Below are 22,320 nucleotides of genomic sequence, written 5' to 3' on the forward strand. Positions count from 1 at the left end.
GCCTTGCTCATTGGGTTAAGGATGCAGTGTTGCTGTGAGCTGTGGTGTAGGTTGCAGACAGGGCTCAGATCCCACGTTGCTGTGGCTGTGGTGTAGGCTGGCGGCTACAGCTCGGCTACAGCTCCGATTCGACCCGTAGCCTGGGAACTTCCATATGCTGTGGGAGTGGCCCTAGAAAAGGCAAAAAGGCAAAAAGACAAAAAAAAGAAAAAAAAACAGATCATAACACATTACATAATGTTAAGGATGAAAGTCAGCTTAAGCATTTGGATTGTAAACTCACCTACTGAGCATTTCCTGAGGTGATCATTTTTCCTTTTGTACTTAAATTCTCTTGTACCAAAAAACAAGTGGATCACTAATGCCATTTAAACCTAATCACCTTTTTATCCTTTTATCTTTATTTACATCTACAAACTAAGGCATTATTTTAATAAACTTGGATCTTTAAGTACATATTTAATTTAAATATGAAAAATAAAGTTTGGGATGAATCTAGGTTAATTACTAAAATCAGTACTTTGTCAGACAATAAAAATGTCACCTGGCAGTGGCAGAGGAGATGGAGATGGCCAGAAACAGCTTAAAAAATTTGTGTAATGTGTATGAGGAGAAGAGTAAATGGAATTCACTGAGTTCAGATGATTGTTTCTCAAGCTATTCTAGTCCTTGCAGACTAGAGATTTGGAAAAAGCAAGTTCTCGTATTCATACTGGGGGCAGGACCTTGATGCAGTGCTAAAACAGGGATTAACATTTGCAGAGCATCTAGGCCATGCTAGGCACTGGGCCAGGTACTTTATAAGCATTATCTCTTTGAATCCTGACAATGGTCCTATGTGTTCAATTTTACCTCCCAGGTTTTTACACGCAGCAAATAGTCTGAAAGATGTTTCAAAACTTTTTAATTTTTAAAAAAGTTGTTTTAAAAGTTGTTATTACAGTTGATTTACAAAGTTCTGTCAATTTCTCCTTTACAGCATTGTGACCCACGTATACATATGTATACATTCTTTTTTTCATATTATCTTCCATCATGTTCCATCACAAGGTATTAGATATAGTTCCCTATGATATACAGCAGAACCTCGTTGCTTATTCACCCCAAATGTAATAGTTTGCATCTCCTAAACCCAAACCCCCCCTCCCACCCTGGCAACAACAAGTAGATGCTCCATGTCCATGAGTTTGTTTCTTTCCTGTAAATAGGTTCATTTGTGCCATATTTTAGAATCTCTATATAAGTAAAATCATATATTTGTCTTTGTCTTTCTAACTTACTTCACCTAGTATTAGAGGCTCTAGTTCAATCCATGTTGCTGCAAATGGCATTATGTTCTTATTTTTTATGGCTGAGTAGTATTCCATTGTGTATATCTACCACATCTTCCTAATCCAATCATCTGTTGATGGACATTTGGGTTGTTTCCATGTCTTGGCTATGGTGAGTAGTGCTGCAATGAACATGCAGGTGCATGAGTCTTTTTCAAGGCAAGTTTTGTCTGGATATATGCTCAAGAGTGGGATTGCTGGGCCATATGGTAGTTCTATGCATAGGTTTCTAAGGTTATCTCCATACTGTTCTCCATAGTGGTTGTACCAGTTTACATTCCCACCAACAGTGCAAGAAGGTTCCCTTTTCACCACACCCCACCAGCATTTGTCATTTGTGGACTTATTAATGATGGCCATTCTGACTGGTGTGAGGTGGTACCTCATAGTAGTTTTGATTTGTATTTCTCTAATAATCAGGGATGTTGAGAATTTTTTTCATGTAGTTGTTTGCCATCAGTATATCTTCCTTGGAAAAATGTCTATTCAGGTCTTTTACCCATTTTTCCATTGGATTGTTGTCTTTTTTTGCTGTTGAGTTGTCTAAGTTGCTTATATATTCTAGAGATTAAGCCCTTGTTAGCTGCATCATTTGAAAGTATTTTCTCCCATTCTATAAGTTGTCTTTTTGTTTTCTGTTTGGTTTCCTTTGCTGTGCAAAAGCTTGTCAGTTTAATTAGGCCCCATTGGTTTATTTTTGCTTTTATTTCTGTTGCCTTGGGAGACTGATCTGAGAAAACATTTGCAAGGTTGATATCAGAGAATGTTTTGTCTCTGTTCTCTTCCAGGAGTTTGATGGTGTCTTGTTTTATATTTAAGTCTTTAAGCCATTTTGAGTTTATTTTGGTGCATGGTGCAAGGGTGTGTTCTAATTGCATTGATTTGCATGCAGCTGTCCAGTTTCCCAGAAACACTTACTAAAAAGACTGTCTTTTTCCCATTTTATGTTCTTGCCTCCTTTGTCAAAGATTAATTGACCGTGGTTGTCTGGGTTTATTTCTGGGTTCTCTATACTGTTCCATTGGTCTGTCTGTCTGTTTTGGTACAAGTACCACACTGTCTTGATGACTGTGGCTTGTAATATTGCCTGAAGTCTGGGAGAGTTATGCCTCCTTGCTTGGTTTTTGTTCCTCAGAATTGTTTTGGCAATTCTGGGTCTTTTGTGGTTCCATATAAATTTATTTTAATGTCTATTTTGTCTGATATGAGTATTGGAAATCCCATTTTCTGCCTTTTCCATTCACAGGAAATATCTTCTTCCATCCCCTCATTTTAAATATATATGTGTCCTTTGCCTTAAACTGAGTCTCTGGAAGGCAGCATATTGTAGGCTCTTTTGTTTTATCCGGTCTGCCACTCTAGGTCTTTTGATTGGAGCATTCAGTCCATTGACATTTATGGTAATTATGATAAATATGTATTTATTGCCATTTGAAACCTTGTTTTCCAGTTGATTCTATGTTTTACCTTTGTTCCTTTCTTTTTTTGGTTGGATGATTTCCTTTTATTTTATACCTGTGTCCTCTTCTTTTTGGTTTTTGTGAATGTATTGTTTGGTTTTGATTTGTGGTTGCTCTGTTTTTCCAAGTATGTTAAGCCCTTCCTATGTCTGCTTGATTTAGCCTGACAGTCATATAGGCCCAAACATATTCTAAAAAAAAAAAAGTCTAGATCTTCTTATTTTTGTTCCTCATATTTTATGATTATGAGATCTTTTTTTTTTTTTTTTACATCTTTATGTTTATCCTTTTCCTTGTGTTTATCTTCACTTTTACAATAAGCTTTTTTCTTTTTTCCTTTTACATCTGTATACTGGGTTATTTAATGATTACTTCCCAATTGTGGTTTCCTCCATTCTATTTCCTCTTACTTTTTTTTTTTTTTTTAGAGGAGACCTTTCAGTATGTGTTTTAGAATGGGTTTAATATTGCTATATTCTTTTAGTTTCTGTTTGTTGGATAAATTATTAATCCTTCTATTTTAAATGATGTTCTTGCTTGATAGAGTATTCTAGGCTGCAAATTTTTCCCTTTTAGGACTTTGAATACCTTGCCACTCTCTTCTGGCCTATAGTGTCTGTAGTGTTTCTGTAGAGAAATCAGCTGATAGCCTGTGCTTCCTTTATCTTGATATCTGTTTCCTTTAGATTTGGAAAGTTTTCAGCCATAATTTCTTCAAATATATTTTCCATCCCCTTTTCTTTTTCTTCTCCTCCTGTAACCCCTATTATGCATAGATTGGCCTGTTTCTTGTTATCCCATATATCTATTACATTGTTTCATGTTTTTTTCATTTGGTGTTCTGTCTCCTGTTCTGATGGGGTGATTTCCATTATTTGGCATTCCAAGTCACTTATTTGTTCCTCTGCATTGTTCATTCTGCTCTTCAGTGCCTTTAACTCAGCTTGCATTTCTGAAAATGACTTTTCTAATTTTTCTTGGATCCTTTTTATATTTTCTAGGTCCTTTCTAAACTAATCTGCATTACTGTTCATATCCACTCTTAATTCCTTCAGTATTTTCACTTTCTCCTTTCTGAACTCGGTGTGTGTTAGACTGCAGAAGTCCATTTCATTGTTTGTTCTTTCAGGTGATTTCTCTTGTTCTTTTAACTGGGAATGGTCCTGAGCTTCTTCATTTTGTTTATATTTTTCTTATTCTGTCAGTTTAGGGAAAACAGTTACTGTAGTCTTGGAGGAATATTAAAATGTGAGAGTGCTCTTGGATATATTGTGAAGGCTTATTATTATTATTATTATTATTGGCATTTTTTGGTTTTGATGCTTGCTGTCTGTTTCCTCTGTGTGTGCAGGTTTTTATCCCCATCCTGGACTTAAAACACAGTCTTCTTTACTTTTATTTATATATTTATCTCATTCAAAAATAGTAAGATGGTTTAAAAAATAACTGTAATAAAATGAGATTTATCTTAAAAGTAGAGACATTAATGCTCAGAACTAGCCCCTTAAACACTTTCACTATGCTTCAGCATTTGCCTTTATCTGTCTGTATGCACTGAAAAAAGCACATGTAGTGTATGATCATTTCTTTCTGGTGCCAAAAGCTACAGTCTCAAATTTCTGCTAAGAATTCCCACAATAAGCATGTAACAGCCTATTTATGATAAAGTGCTTGGATGTAATTTTACCAAACCAATTACCTATTATCTGTTTCAACTACATGTTAGGATGGGAGAATCACTGAGAAAAATCTGTAATTAGCCTTAGACAAAGACAGAGGCTGGGCGAGTGTGGGACCAGCAAATTCTACTCAACAAACATGAGTTGAACATCATCTCTTTATCAGTCACTATACCAAGTAAAGATAAAAACATGAAAAGATTATAGTCTTTTCCTTCAAAAACTTACTATAGAGGAAGTAACAGATTTATATACATATAATCATAGTGTTGTATTATAAATGCAATGATAGAATGTAAACTCATGAACCATAATGTGGTAACCGTACCTCCTGGAGATATCAGGAAGGCTTGCTGGAAGAGGTAATGCTTCAGCTAAGTCTTAAATTTGAAGGGTAATGGAAAGTGTGGAGGAAACTTGGAGTTAGATATTTGAAAGTCCATTTAGTGTTTCATAAAATTATTTTTTCTAGGCATTAACTCTTTGTATTGTTTCTCCCATTAACTAAGTGCTAGCCATATAGCTCTTCTTTCTGCTACTCCAACATGCCAGACCTCAGCCCTGAATTTTTGTACTTACTATTGATTCTCCTGGTTATAGTTCCCAAAGCTCTGTTTATATTCACCTTCCTCTGATATTCATCCTTCAATTCAAATGTAACTTTCCTTAAGAGTTCTTTCCTATCCATGAAATTGATGTATTTGCACCAACCCTCACTTCTGTCAAGTTGTTTTTCTTACTGTTTTGGTTTACCTTCTCCATAGTAGTCATTAATACTTAAAACATTTTATTATCTGTTTATTCAGGCACCTTGCTATCTAATTCCTCTCCCCTCCCCTTAAAAAATTCAAAAAATTTTGGAATTATTTATTTCTGAATCTATAGTTTGTAATATATTACCCAGTAACCACATAGGCTAGATGAGTGAAACCTTCTAAACCAATGGCATCAATCACTATCTCCAAATAACAGCTCTGCAGCAGACCTAGAGAACAACTAGTTTAGAATCTAGGAGAAGATACAGAGGGCCTCCAGGGAGAAAAATATGTATTAAAAAATGGAAAATGAGGATCCAAAAACAAAACAAGATTAAATATACAAATGTAGAAATCTATGTACTTTGAGTCTATAGAGTTATTAAAGGTGTGCTCAGTTCTGACAACACTTACACCTAATCCACAAGGGAAAATTGATCATTCTTGTGTATCCCACTTGCTTGGGAAGCAGTTTTTAAAGCAGAGAATTCTAGAAAAAAAATTATTTCATGGTTGCTCCTGAGGGTACCACTACAAATTAATATTTTTCCTACAATAAATTACAAACTGTATGCATTTTGTTTGTTAGTTTATATACAACCACAACTGGCACCATAATATGGCATATCCTGTACTTAACACATTTGTGAGTAATTATTATTTCAGGTTTCTCATGACCAGATCCATATTAATCATCGAAATATCAGAAATGTTTGAGTTGAGCTGAAAGATTAATCTTACTTGTGGGATCTTTCCCCTACAATTAATCTTTTTGTTAATTTAGAGGGCTGCTTAGATGCTGATTCTGCCACTTACTAAATACGTGACCTTGGGATTTTTTATTTAGCCTCTCTGTGCTTCAGTTTTACCATATGCAATGTGGGGATATTAACAGTACGGATTCCATTACAATTACATTTAGGATTTAATTAAATATTGAACTGTAAGAATGCATACTACAGTGCCTGGCTCCACTTAATTTCCCATAGTTAGAGTTCCCAATATGATGATGATAATACTTATAGCATAGATATCTATGTAATAGGGGAGAAAAAAAAATTGACTCCATATTAGATCTATTTCTTTTACTTTTATCTTTGTATTCTGTCCCCTGTGCTTAGTCATGGTAGTTCTGTACCTTCGGTAAAAGAATGTTGCCTGTAACCTGAAATATACAGGATAGCCTATTCTCAGTGCTCTGACCTTTAAGAGTCCAGTTCATATAAAGATTAAAAGCTGCAGAAGAGGAAATAACATTTGTCTTGCTATACATACAGGAACTTGGGGACTTAACCTAGGTGGGCAGCTGCAAGAACAAAGGTTCTGACACAAAGAAGTTTCCAACAACTAACCATGCCCCTCCTTCAGCTTGCCTTTAAAAATGCTTTGCTGAAACCCTTCAGGGAGTTTGGAGTATTTGGGGCACCAGTGACCTATCTGCTTGCCTGACCCTGTAATAAACATTTCCCTGCTCCAAACTCCAACATCTTGATGTTGTTTGGCCTCACTGTGGGCACATAAACTTGTATTTGGTAATGTCCAGCTATGCATAAATAATCTAGCAAGCACAATAAACTGAAAATCAAAGATGAATCTTTTCTTCCTCAATGACGTGCAGCCAGGGAGGCAGAAAACTGAAATCTTCATAAGTGAATTAGAATAATTCTTAGTAAGCAATCTTATAATAGTACCCCTGTGCTCTTAAAAAATATTCTTATTCTTTCCAAATAATGTATTGTTTTGTTTGGAGGATTTGCTGAGAAACACCTTATCTTCTTTAAAATTCAAGATGACTGTAATTAACATTAGTAAAAACTTTCAAAATTATTTATTTTCTTTTCTTTTTTTCTTTTTTTTTTTCACTTTTAGTCAGGTAGTTTTAGCCCAGATTTTCAGATTTTCTGGTTATCCATTCTCCCCAATGTAAACCCTAGCTCTGAAGAATTGACTGTTCATGGGAAATGCATTGTTTACTTACGTCCCTACAATGAAAGTGAAGCATTCCTTTACACTTCAACAGCAACCTAACTGCAACTACAGTGGGATATGTGTTGTTCCATTTACTATCATACCAGTTTATTTATCCTACTTTGGCTATAAGGATCACACATGCAAGTAGCTACAAATAAATAAAAGATAATTTTTGTAAGCATATTTTGCGTAATGGGGAAACAAGTCTAAATTCTACTGCCATTTTGTATTGGAACCCAAAGAAAACTAAACTCAGTTTAATAGAAAGAGCAATGCCCTGTGGTCAGGCCTCCTAGCATCATGAACAAGAAACCCTTTCAGAGTCAAAGGTACAGGGGGAGCACAGTAAGCGACCACAGACACGATCCTCACTTGAGAAGTCCACCAATACCACAACTCCGCCACTCTCACTGTTTCTCTTTTTCTTGATCATCCCTTCCCTCGTTTTAATGATAACTGCCTTCTCCTTCAACCCTGCTTACCTCTTGGCTTCTATTTATACATCATTTTGATTTATTCTTACTTTTGGATCACTTACAACAGCTATCTCCAAACTTAGGACTTTTCAATGTCTATTCTCGTCAACTGTCTCATTCCCTGGATTCTCAGTTGTATTACAAATCTAGCTTTTCTCATTAGGTTACTTCAACAAGGGACTGAGAGGAGGAATTTAATCTGAGAATACCTTGTAAATGTGGCAGGCACAGTGATTAACCAGTTTAAGACTCATGTTTGATTTTGTATAGTCCTTTCCCAAATAAATTTTTGTGGCCCCAACTTAGCATAGTGCCTGGCATATTTTTAATATTCAATACATATTTGTTTAATTTAAATAAGAATGTTAATAAAAATGATAAAAATAAATGTAGCAGAATATAAGAGAATGAAATCTTTAAGTTAAAAGAAAAAAACTGAGTATTTGCCCTATCTTTGCTATACTTATTCTATTTACATATTAAGGTATGGGGAAGGCATTCCAGTTAAAATGAATTTTATGCTAACTAAAATATTGTTTGTGGCCTATCATAATACATTGTACCTTTGTTTTAATTATTAAAGGGTGCATTGACTAGAAGTAAGGAATATCCATGTAAAAATAAAGACTAAATGCCTCCCTTCCTGGGACATCAATTCTGGTACTCCTTTGATGATAAGATGGTAAGATTCCCTTCCCAGGTGCCAAGGCCATACTGACTCACTGTGTACCTGCTTATCTAGGTTTTTTTTAAACCCTGAAGGGATGTATCCCTGACTTTCTTCATGTTCTTTGTTCTTACAAGATATAAAACTGTGCTGAAAACCACACTTATCCGGAACAGTTCCTCAGAGTTTTCTGGGAGGCTGTCTTCTTGGTTATAGTCCCCACTTTGGTTCAAATAAAACTTTTTTCTATTCCTGTTACAGACTGTTGATTGTTTTCACCAACAATAACCTGGTAAGCAGCCCTAGCTGATGAAGGCAAGTTCTTTACAAAACAGTTTTAAATAAATAAATGTTGACACAATGACATTAAAAAATTCCTAATGGAACAACTTATTCTGAAATAATTATAAATAAATGAAAACATTAGAAGGGAGGTCAATAGAAACTTTGAAATAGAGGGATCAGGTCATCAGCATTGATGAGTCTTGGCATGACCACAGGGGGGAAAAACCATACTTGATGTGATCCCTATGTGATGGAGTATGAAGTACAAAAAAGCACCTGTAAGGTACTCTTGGAAGAAAAAAAAAAGAAATCTCAAAGACAGTCTTTGAGCTAATGCTTTACTGTGGGGAGTACAGAGTGTGGTGTGACCCATTAAGTACAACAGAGAGACAGAAAGAGTGATCCAGAAAGTAGAACATTCTAAAGGTCAATGAACATGGCTTCTTTAAGATGACAGTGGCATGGGTAAAAGAAAAGTGAAGGGAGAGGCATTAGAATGAAAGAGACTCATGACATAACAACTGTATGTGGTGTCCAGACCTCATCTGAATCCTGGATAAAACAAATCAAATGTAAAAAGGCATTTTCTGAAGAGAAAAACAGCAGCATTTGATTATGGCTCAGGGGTACACAATATCAATACAATATTGTTAGTATTATTAGTTGTAATAATGACATTTTCATATGCAAGAAAAAAAACCATCATTTTTTAGAGATGGAAATGGTATAACATCTGAGATTTGTTTAAAATAATTCTTCAAAATAATGAACAGAAAAGCTTAATGTATAGGTGAAAAAATATGACAGAATCCTGATAATTGTTGAGTATGAATGATGGATATACAGCTCCATTGTCTAGTCTACTTTTTAGGATAATAACAATTTTTAAATAGAAAAATAATTTGGGGAAGCCACAGTGCAAGCTAAGACATCATCCACTTTAATAGTTTGACAAGCATTAGTTCCAAACAGAAAGAACAAGATATAAATCCCTGATCAAAGTAGATTTAAAACAATCTTCTCAATGCAGCAAGTTAAGTATACTGTATTTTAAAACATAAAATGTGAAGATAAAGTTATGGCCCATCCTATAGCCTTGACAAAATAAAAGCAGTGTACCTCATCTTTGCAAATGAAACAACACATTTTTGAAAATTGGTCGATTTTCTACTCAACACATCAGATCTTCTCTGATATATACTCTTAATGCAGAGAGAAAATAAATGGAGGCATCCCTATATGTATACTTTGGAAAGATGCTAAAAGAATATAATATATGCAAATACACAGGACTATAGAATGGATGAAACATACTTCTTACACTTTGGTCAGCATTACAAAATCAAAGTAGCGTTAAGTCAAAATAATCTAAATAATCTGAGAGTAAAATTATATGAATATTTAAAAAGAAATAAGATTTCTTACTTTCAAGCATATATATGAACCTCTCCTACATTATGCATTTACTTGTTAGTTCCTGAATGAGGGCAGGGATCGAACTTTAGGACTTTGACAGCTAGATACACAATTGTCTCCTGCACATGATTCATGGAAGTCACATAGAGTGCCAAAACTCTATATATCCAAATATAACTCACTGTGTACTTTGTTTAAACTATGTACTTCCTCCTGAATTTATTATCTCAATTAATCATGCTCCCATAAATACAGCATCTTAATTGCCTCTATCTTATTTCTTAACACTCCACTCAAAGAAGTTGGTCAAAAAGATCTCTCTGGGCAATATTTCAGAGCTATCCAAAACACCAGTGCCCTCCCACCTGGGCTGTAGTTAAGGATAAAACAAAGAATGTCAAGGTCATTTGTGTATGCAGTCACCTACAAGGGTGAGAGCGGGTGAGTCCTAAAGGCTGTGAAAACTCAGGATACTGGCCCTGAGAGCTGAGGTGCGTATCAAAGGAATGGTTTCAGTGAGTTCAGACCTCTTTCGTTCCTGCTAAAACTCCTAAACTTCATAGCTCCCCCTTTGCCTCCTGGAATAGGTTTTATCAGGGCTACCTGAGATGCTATCTACCAGAGTTAAGTCTTAATTTTGCCCCAAATAAAACTTAACTCTCAACTTTCAGGTTGTGCATTTTTTTAAGTTGACACAACCAATAATACTCTACTCAGCAAAGTTATCCTTCAGAGTTGAATGAGAGACAAAGAGTTTTCCAGATGAAAGCTAAATAAATTAATTATTACTAGACTGATAGATATATGGGTCAACAGAACAGAGAGTAAGACTGGGAACAAGACAAATATATCCATTCTCACTACTTTTATTCAATAGAGTTTTGGTAGTCCTAGGCACAGTAATCAGAGAATAAAAAAAAATAAAAGGAATCTAAGTTGGAAAAGAAGTAAAACTGTCATTCTTTGCAGATGACATGATATGATATATAGAAAATTCTAAAGGCATTACCAGAAAGGTACTAGACCTCACCAATGAATCTGGTAAAATTGCAGGATAAAAAATTAATACACAGAAATCTGATGCATTTCTATACACTAGCAACAAAAGATCAGGAAGAGAAATTAAGGAAATAATATTATTCACAAGCACATCAAAAAGAATAAAATACTCAGGAATAAACTTAACTAAGGAGGCAGAAGATTTACACTCCAAAAACGTTAAGACACTGAAGAAAGAAATCAAAGATGATTCAAACAGATGGCTAGCTATATCATGTACTTGGAATGGAACAATCAATATTGTCAAGGTGACTATATCACCCAAGGCAAACTACAGATTCAGTGCAATCCCTGTCAAATGGCATTTTTCACAGAACTAAAACAAATTAATTTAAAATTTGTATAGAAACACAAAAGACCCTGAATATCCAAAGCAATCCTGAGAAAGAAAAACGGAGACTGGGGAATCAGACTGCCTGGTTTCAGACTATACTACAAAGTTATAGTCATCAAAGCAGTATGGCACTGACACACAAAAAAAGACACATAGATCAATGGAACAGAACAGAAAGCCCAGAAATAAATCCACAAACTTATGGTCAATCTAAGACAAAAGAAGCAAGACAATGGAAAAAGACAGCCTTTTCAATAACTGGTGCCGGGAAAACTGGACAATTATATGTAAAAAAATTAATTAGAGCAATTTTCTAACACCACACACACAGACACTCAAAACAGATTAAAGACCTAAATGTAAGATCAGATACTATAAAACTCCTAGAGGAAAACATACGCAGAACACACTTTTTTTTTTGGCTTTTTAGGGTTGCACTCATAGCATGTGCAAGTTCCAAAGCTAGGGATCAAATAGGAGCCAAAGCTGCTGGCCTACACCACAGCCACAGCAATGTAAGATCAGAGCTGCGTCTGTGACCTACACCATAGCTCATGGCAATGCTGGATCCCCAACCCACTGAATGAGGGCAGGGATCAAACCCGTATCCTCATGGATACTAGTCGGATTGATTCTGCTTCACCACAACAGGGATTCCCAGCAGAACACACTTTGACATAAATTGCAAGTATCCACAAATATATTTTTGGATCTATCTCCTGGAGTAGTGGAAATAAAAACAAACAAAAAACAAGTTGTACCTAATTAAAAAGCTTTTGCAATTCAAAGGAAACCATAAACAAAACAAAAAGATAACCTACAGAGTGGGAGAAAATATTTGCAAATGACACAACCAACAAGTGATTAATCTCCAAAATATAAAAACAGCTCATACAGCTCAATATCAAAACAAACAAAGAAACAAACAACTCAATCAACAAATGGTCAGATGATCTAAATAGACATTTCTTCAAAGAAGACAGACAGCCAAAAGGCACATACAAAGATACCCAACATCACTAATTATTAGAGAAATGCAAATCAAAACTATAGTGATATAATCACATCACACTCTTCAGAATGGCCATTATCAAAAAGTCTACAGATAATAAAGGCTGGAAAGGGTGTGGTGAAAGAGGAACCTTACTACACCACTGGTAAATCTGTGCAGCCATTATACAGAACAGTATGGAGTTTCCTTAAAAACTAAAAATAGAGCTACCATATAATCTTTCAATGTCACTCTTGGGTACATATCCAAAGAAAACCATAATTTGAAAAGATACAGGCACCCTAATGTTCATTGCAACCCTATTTTTTTTTTCTTTTTAGGGCCACACTTGTGGCGTATGGAAGTACCCAGGCTAGGGTTTGAATGCAAGCTGCAGCTGCCAGCCTATGTCACAGCCACAGCAATACAAGAGCCAAGCCACAGCTGTGACCTACACCATAGCTCATGGCAAGCCAAGGATCAAACCCACATCGTCATGGATACTAGTCAGGTTCCAGCTCAGCCACAACTGGAACTCCACAACACTATTTACATTAGCCAAGACATGGAGACACAGAAGCAACCTAAATGTCCAACAATAGATGAATCGATTAAGAAGTTGTACATTGGAGTTCCCGTCGTGGCGCAGTGGTTAACGAATCCGACTAGGAACCATGAGGTTGCGGGTTCGGTCCCTGCCCTTGCTCAGTGGGTTAACGATCCGGCGTTGCCGTGAGCTGTGGTGTAGGTTGCAGACGCGGCTCGGATCCTGTGTTGCTGTGGCTCTGGCATAGGCTGGTGGCTACAGCTCCGATTAGACCCCTAGCCTGGGAACCTTCATATGCCTCGGGAGCGGCCCAAAGAAATAGCAAAAAGACAAAAAAAAAAAAAAAAAAAGAAGTTGTACATATATACAATGGACTATTACTCAGCCATTAAAAATAATAAAATAATGCCATTTGCAGCAACATGGATGGACCCAGAAATTATCATACTAAGTAAGCTAGGCAAAGACAAATATCACATGACGTCACTTATATGTGGAATATTAAAAAATGATACAAATGAACTTATATACAAAATAGAAATACATCCACAGACAAAGAAAACAAGCTTATGGTAATCAATGGGAAAATGTGGAGAGAGATAAATCAGCAGTTCAGGATAAAGATATACATACAACCATATATAAAATAGATAACCAACAAGGACCTACTGTATAGCACAAAGAACTATACTCAATATATTGTATTAACTTATAAGAGAAAGGAATCTGAAGAAATATTTATGTATGTATAACTGAATCAGTTTGTACACATGAAAGTAAAACATTATTGTTAATCAACTATACTTCAATAATAAAAAAAAGAATTACAAATGAACAAGAAAACAACAATTAGATATCACTATACATCTATTTGAATGGCTAAAAGTAAAAATTGTGCTACGTGTTGGCAATGTACAAACACTTTGGAAAGTAGTTTGACATGGATAAACAATGAGATCCTGCTATATAGCACTAGGAACTATATCACTTATGATGGAGCATGATGGAGGATAGTGTGCAAAAAGAATGTATATGCATATGTGTGACTGGGTCACTTTGCTGTACAGTAGAAAACTGACAACACTGTAAACCAGCTATAATGGAAAAAATAAAAATCATTTTAAAAAAAGAAAGTAGTTTGGCAGTTTTAAGAAACATTAAACATGTACATACTACACGACCCAAAGGTACTAAAAGAACATAACTATACAAAACCTTATAAACAAATATTTACAGCAACCTAATCTTGAAAAAACGCCAAATGTAGACCCTAACATAAACCCTAATCCTAACAGATGAATGGATAAACATTTTGTTGTGTGTCTATACAGTGGAACATCACTTCGAAATAAAAGAGATAAGGTGTTTATACCCACAACAACCCAGATGAATCTCAAGATAGCTGTAATGAATGGAAGATATCAGACAAAAAGTGTATATAATAGATTATTCCTTTATACGGAATAATACAATTTTCAAAGTAAATTACAATATCAGAAAGCAGACCACTGGTTGCCTGGGTTAATAAAGCACATAGAAATTTACTAGGTTATGGATATTTTCATTATCTTTTTTGTAGTGATGGTTTCATGGCTAGATATATGTCAAAACTAATCAATCTATACACATTAAACATGTGCGGTTTTATTGTCAGTTATACCTCAACATATATGTTTAAAATGGTGAGAGGGCCACATCTAAAGATTTGAAAATACTCAGCTTAATGGTTGTCAGTTTCAATGAAATAGTGAAATTTCTACAGGCATCTGGAAAACCACTTCATAAATTTTTTTGTTTTTAATGTGGAGTACCTCTCAAAGAAATACTCAGGTACATCAATTAATCAATGCAGTAGGAACAGAGTGAACAGATATCAACTACACATAGGGATTTGCTTTAATTTAGTCATTCATTAAAACTATATATATATGATATCACTTCTATGCGGAATCTAAAATATGGCACAAATTTAAATATGTACCTGGATACATATTAGTGTACAAAATAAAACAAATCCTTCCCCTCATGTTTACAGTTTACAATTATTATAAACTGTTATCAAATTTGAAAAAGCAAAAGCTTGCAATATTTTTGTCATAATAATCATGAATTCTTGAATTAATTATTTCTATCAATAACCCTGGATTACATTGAAAGATATAAAAGAAGACATTTTAAAATCATTTGTTCTTTTGCCATTACCTTCAAATAAAACCAAAACTTGTTTAGCTTGATATGTCCTTTATAAATTGGCCTGTACTTTCACATTTGGTATATACTGAACACACATGAGTACTTTAATTATAATGCAGATTCTGTGCCAAATTCAGATTTTTCACTCCATAGATTTGCGATGGGGCTCCAAATCTCCATGGCCAACCTGCAACGTATTTGATCCTGATCTCAGTGGTCTGGAGTTTCTGCCTTGTGAAACTAGTTTACTTAATCAGCATGAATGGAAATCTCACCAAATTACACAAATGCACCACTGGCCACTAAGACCACACCTCGAAATCTAGGTGAGTTCACTTAAAACATGGATTTAAGTAAATGAGAAACAAAGAGGAATAATCCTTAGTAATCAAAAAATCTTTAGAAGATCCTCAAAATCTGAGCAAATATAATCATAAAACATAGGTTCCCAATAGAGGGAAGGCATTTTGGTTTATTGGAGCTAGGTTTTCATATTTAAAAAAAAAAAGTGACTTTAAACTCTGACATTATAAATAAAAATAAAAAGCAAAACAAAACCATTCTCTTCTTTCCTTGTCACTGCTCCTTTTTCTACTCATTGCACTCAACTGAACTCATAATTTAAAATTTATTTTGCCATAAGTAAATGTAATCCCTCCATTCACTTTAATAAGTCACACTGTGGCTGTGGTGCAGGCTGGCAGCTGCAGCTCCGATTTGACCCCTAGCCTGGGAACTTCCATATGCCGCAGGTGTGGCTCTAAAAAGCAAAAGCAAAAGAAAATTACATTCCTTGGAGTTCCCGTCGTGGCGCAGTGGTTAACGAATCCGACTAGGAACCATGAGGTTGCGGGTTCGGTCCCTGCCCTTGCTCAGTGGGTTAACCATCTGGCGTTGCCGTGAGCTGTGGTGTGGGTCGCAGACGCGGCTCGGATCCCGCGTTGCTGTGGCTCTGGCGTAGGCCGGTGGCTACAGCTCAGATTCAACCCCTAGCCTGGGAACCTCCCTATGCCGTGGGAGCGGCCCAAGAAATAGCAACAACAACAACAAAAAAGACAAAAGACAAAAAAAAAAAAAAAAAAAAAACTTTAATAAGTCACAAAAAAGTAAGTAAAATCTTTGCATATATTTAATGGTATATGATTAAAGATGATTCTGGGAAAGTTTGATTCCATGATTTTCTAACATATCTTTTAATAGTCCTATCCTTATTTATGAAATTTGGTAAAAATAATTCCTTTGATTAAAAATAAAACCTTTTCAAATAACTCTTAATCAGCATTTCTCAGCAGATGTTTGTTTTGATTCCATAGTCATTTATCAAATGGTCTATTTCAGCCCAAGGGCACACTCTGAAAACAAGTCATTGATCTCCCTGTCTTTAGGAAATCCATTCTGTCTTTGAAAAGAGTCCAATGAATGAATGAGAAAACATATCTATTCCACAAAATAGCCCAGGATGAAGTGAGGACATGTCCTATATTAAAAAAGAAAATCTAATCCTGAGCTATCAGAAGAGAATAAAAAAGCAAAGTTTGTACAGATGATTATCGTGATACAGTCTGGCATCAGGCAGAAAAGGTAGACATAAGGAGGAAAGTGAGGAGAAAGTGTAAACGCAAACCCAATGATGCTATCATGGCATAGCAAAAAGAGGGCCACTTTTTTCCAGGTTTAGGAGAAATTGGGGCAAGTGAAAATGGTTAGTTAAGAAATGGGAAAGGATAAAAATTGGAATACTCACATGCATTTCTCTTATAATTCAAATTTCAATTGGATTCTATTCAAGCTTTTTGACCCTGTCTTGCCCAGTAGAGAAAATGAGATATAAAAAAACCAGTTCTCCACAGTACATTTGAATGTACTTCATGTTCTACTTCCCAGCTTGTCTATTTCTGCTTTCCTTGCTGCCTGAAGATTTCAGATATGAAATATGTCAGGGTATTCTCTCCATTAAGCAGACTGCACATCCTAGTTGGCTAAGTCAGTTGAGGTTGTATAGCTCTTAATGTGTGGGCAGGAAATAAATCCTAAATATGCAACATTAAAGATGAGTCAGATCTTTGAAATTCTCCAGTAATACATTTTTGTGTGTGTGTGTGTGTGTGTGTGTTTAGGTCTGCACTCACAGTATATGGAGGTTTCCAGGCTAGGGGTCGAGTCTGAGCTGTAACCACTGGCCACGGCCACAGCCACAGCAACACCAGATCTGAGCCACCTCTGCAACCTACACCACAGCTCATGGCAACACCAGATCCTTAACTCACTAAGCAAGGCCAGGAATCAAGTCTGCATCCTCATGGATACTAATTGGGTTCATTAACCACTGAGCCACAATGGGAACTCCTTCAGTAATATTTCTTTATTTTATATATGAGGAAACTGAGACCCAGGGAACTTAGATAATTTTCCTAAGGTCTCATAGCTGGTGGTATTTTGATAAGTTGATGATTTTAGACTCTATTCTAGAATAACCATGAGTTTTAATTCATCTACCTTGCCGACCTCCTCATAATTTATAAATTCTATGCATGGAGGCATAGGCTTAGGTTGTTATTTGAGAAAATGGATTTGTTCTATTAAATATTGCATTAAATTTCTTAAATCTAGTATATATAGCTATTTTGAAAGCAAGTTTAATATTTTTTACAAATTCTGATTATTAAAAAATAAAATGGAAAACAACAATGGTATGTGCTTAATACTAGCTTTTTCACATTCTTTTAAGTTTTGGGGGATTGCTTTTTTTCTTTAAAAGCAAGGGTAAAAAGTAGAAAGAGGAAGCGTTTCTACATCAATTTAAAAAAAAAATAGTGGGAAATACTGGTCTCCATATCCAAATAATTACATTCTTGGGGCTGAAACTAAAAATTCACACATATCACTAAATTAACATTTACTGATAAAAGTAGAAAATAGTGCTTTCTATAGCTTAATTTTAGAGACATTTGTCAATGTTATGATAGTAGAAGCTGTACCTTCAAATATTTTACGTTTTAACCTTAGTGGAAGAAAATCCATTCATTTTCAAAACAGTGTACTTACTGATTCAGGACAGGAGTGTAGGCAGTTTTATCCTCATCAATAATAGTGACCATCAGTGTAATAAGTTGGGGCCAAAAATCCAAATTCTTGGTGGTTGGTCCCTGATCTTCCCGAGGAATGTCCTGTTTCTTACTCTGCTCACAAGGTCACGCAACATGCAAAAGAAAAGGTTAAATGGTTTGACTTTAAGTTAGATATCACTGTCAAACAGGAGGATCAGAGAAAAGGGGTTATGGAACAATTTTCAGATCATGACAGCCAAAGCTATCAAATTCAGGTTTCCTTTCTTCATTGAGGGGCATCCCACAGGGTAAAGTCAGAATGGCCAGGCTTGAATTTCTAAATGATTTGCTCTGAAATGAATGTTTCTCTTCCTCTGAATATTGCAGTTATCATCGTAGGAATTATTATTTGGAAATTATCCCTGTAATGTGGCCAGGAGAAAGAATAAATGAGTGTGTGTGTGTGTGTGTGTGTGTGTGAGAGAGAGAGAGAGAGAGAGAGAGAGAGAGAGAGAGAGAGAGAGAGAGAGACTGAGACTGAAACTGAGACTTGCCCTGCCTAAATATTTTGTTCAAAGTCACTTTGGTACTAAGTGGGCAGAACTCAAGGCTGCCTAGTTACAGAGTCAGTACTGTTATATGAAAGGTCTAGAACATTCTAATTCCATCTACAAGCATGTAGTTAATAAAAACTTCATAAGTCTTTCTTTTTGTGTCTGTATATGTGTTTAAATCATACTGGAATCTTTCCTGGTTTAACATAGTGAATGACTTCTCTACTTTCTCTTCTAGAAGGATTTTGCCTGGATGACCTAAATTTACATTGACAGCAACAAAGTATAATAATAATCTTGAATGTTTCACATCTAAACTTCATATTTGGCATACACAATTCTTTCAAATATATAGATAAAGTATTCTGGCTATTTTGTTTGCTGGCTATTTTTCTTAGAGCACTTCTTTCACATTTACTTTTTTAAATTAGGCAAATAAGATAAAGGCAGACAATTTTCACTCAAGTATACAACTAAATGGGATGCAGAGGGCTTCCTTATCTATTTTTACTAAATCATTTACAAACTTATAAGTCCAGGAAATCTGAGAACTCCAACTTGAAACTCAGAAAATTTATGAGTTCTCATACAAAAGGTGGATTATATTTCATTTGGTCCCAATCTTTGGCCCAATCCAACTACTATGTCTTTTCCAGTTTGGCCACCCCGTGTGGAATGGCTATATGCATATGTTCTAATGCTGCTCCCAACATGCAACCAGATCTGGATGAGTCATAACACTGTTAATGTTCTCACTTAAGTTAAGATATAATCCTTTACAGTATCCGCCTACTGTTAGAGACCTCATACACACACTATAATGTACCTTTAGGGATTTGAATTTTCCTACAGTGCTTACAAATATGATTGACTCACCTTTAAGCTCAAAATTTAACAGATATCAAAAGCTGAAGAGCTAAATTAGTCAAAAAATTACTGACTGGCACAAGTTACTTCAAATTGTCAGAATGAACCATAAACAGTCCCCAAAGGATCTTAAGAATCTTATATACCTGGTCCTTGAGAACTATTTGAAACTCTTTGACAAACTTCTTTTAATTCCTTAGGTACATAAAGGCATATCAGAAGATCTTTAAGAAGAAAAAGGCAGCAATGCAGGCTTAGGAATGTCTGACATTACCTGCTAAGTTACATTTTCTGTTGAAATTTGTCTTTATTTTATGAACAGGAATTTATTATTGTCACAATAATGTAACTACTTATTCATTACATTAAGCTCAATACATTTCCCTCTCTATGATATATTTAGAAATCCAGAGAAACTGGTGAGTTGTGAAGACTCTAAGTAAAATTACTTCTCATGGCCACTGTGGACTGTCTGAGAATACTATCATTAATCATCATGATGTATACATAGGCAAACTATATATCAAACTGTTTTAAGCAATGTGATTAAATAAAAGTAAATGACTATAGATGATATGTCTAACATCAGAGTCACCTGTTAACATTCTGCAAAGAGTGATCCAGAAAATGGGAGAGACCTAAGCAGTTAAATATACATTAATTCCAAAGCCCCTTAGCTGTCACAAATTATACTTCCACTACTTTCTTTTTTTGTGTGTGTGAGAGAGCAGAGGATTATAGTTACTAACATTTTTGCATAAAATTCTATATGTTGCATCATAGTAAAACAAACGATACTGAATCATTAAGTTTCTACATGCTACATATCAGTATCATAAATCAGGCTTTAATATTTTACTAGTGCATTTTAATAGACTACATGTTTAAAAGGATAAGGTACCACCATGGATATAATAAGGATACTTACTTGATTGCTTAGGAATTTGTTTTTCTAAGTAACCTTTTTTTTCTTCTCTTTATGGTTGCACCTGCAGCATATGGAAGTTCCTGGGCTAGGGGGCTGAAGTGGAGCTGCAGCTGTGGCCTATGCCACAGCCAGAGAAACACTGGCTCTGAGCTACATTTGCAATCTATACTGCAGCTTGCAGCAATGCCAAATCCTTACCCCTTTGAGTGAGGCCAGGGATTGAACCTACTTCCTACAGAGACAACTCCAGGTCCTTAACCTGAGGAACAATAGGAACTCCCTTTAATCCTTTATTAATATTTGAGAAGTCTACTAGGGCACTTGAATTTATGGTTGGAAAAATTTAAATAATGGAAGGAGAAATTTTGAAAGCTAGCAATAAGTGCATTCATATTTACTAAAATCCCTATGAAAAATATTTATTCTAAGAAAACTATTCTATAATATATATTTATATCATATATAAGTATATAATTTTAATCTTATTAATAACAAAAATATAATAGTAATTTATGAAACTATGACTTAAAATGTCAATTTTAATAAGGTCATTAGTACTAAAGTGACTAAATATTATTGTTTTAATAGATTATTGAGGAAAGAGATGTGAAAGAAAGACTATGAGAATATAATGGAGAGAGAATTCTTTGAAAGTAGAAAGTTATCAGGGCGTAGAATCAGCTGAAGAAAGCTTTTAATTGTCATGCTTATAAAGGATATTTCAATACAAATAAGCTTGTACAAACTGATAAGATGTACATTAAAGTACATTATACTTTCACAATATTAAAGACAATATGAAGATACTTCATTAAGAAGAGATCAATATATAAAGAGAACCATTATATGCAAAAAAAGTGTTGAAATAACAGATGGTATCATCATGGTAGTAGGACTTATCAACCCTTCTAAGACTACTACAAAACATTTCTATGTCGTTCCATATATTTGTTCAATAAGCATGTAATTTTGAAATACCTCCTCTAAGAAGTTGGCCAGACAAGGGTTGGGGGCAGATATTTAGAAGAGAAATAAAAGATGGGATATTTAAATGCAAAAGCACATAGCACTAATTAGGGAATAACTAGCAATATGAGGCTGCAGGGTTTTGACAAAGTGTATTCCATTAACATTAGTTCTACTGGATATCAGTAGTATACACACACACACATATACAGTCCATGCTCAATCTGAGGAAATGTTTGCTTAAATGAAGCTAAATAGATTATTTCTATACTTCCTAGACTTCCCGTGTGGCTCACAACATAACTATTTCTAGACTTTTGTAGTAAGATGCTAAGGTACATTATGATTCTCTAAGATGGTTGTTCTCAAACCTGAGTGTTTCTCAATATTGTTGGGAAGGCTTGCTAAAACACCGAGTGGGAGGCTCAACCCCCAGAGTTTCTGATTCAGTGGGTCTAGGGCGAAGATTGAGAATTTGCATCTAGAGCAAATGAAGCCTCAAGTAATTCTGGTGCTGTTAGTTCAAGGACTAGTTTGAGAACCTCTACTCTGAAAGCTAATGATTGAACATTATTTTCTCAAATGTATTTGAACTTGAGAGAGCCCTCCATTCCTCTTCTATGCCCCACATTCCATCTTACAAAACTTTTCACAGCAGGAGAGTTCCTCTGAGTATATTTTGGGAAACAAAGGGCAAGAGACATGCAAGGGTCAAATCCTGAAGCACCTCATATGTCATGTCAAGGAATTTGTATGTAAACTAAATTTGAAGGGGACAATTGCAATATTTTAAA

General features: G+C 35.2%; 1 protein-coding gene across 10 annotated transcripts in view; it reads right to left on the reverse strand.

The window, feature by feature from the left end:
* Window positions 1-22,320, reverse strand: part of UNC13C (unc-13 homolog C) — a 602,011-nt gene that overhangs the window by 201,133 nt on the left and 378,558 nt on the right. For all 10 annotated transcript variants that reach the window (XM_021095034.1, XM_021095054.1, XM_021095023.1 and 7 more), the window contains one exon: window positions 18,210-18,343. In XM_021095034.1, coding sequence (XP_020950693.1) covers window positions 18,210-18,343 — 134 coding nt within the window. The remainder of the gene's footprint in view (window positions 1-18,209; window positions 18,344-22,320) is intronic.

The sequence above is a fragment of the Sus scrofa genome, chromosome 1, assembly GCF_000003025.6.
Source record: "Sus scrofa isolate TJ Tabasco breed Duroc chromosome 1, Sscrofa11.1, whole genome shotgun sequence".
In the NCBI taxonomy this organism is placed as follows: Eukaryota; Metazoa; Chordata; class Mammalia; order Artiodactyla; family Suidae; genus Sus; species Sus scrofa.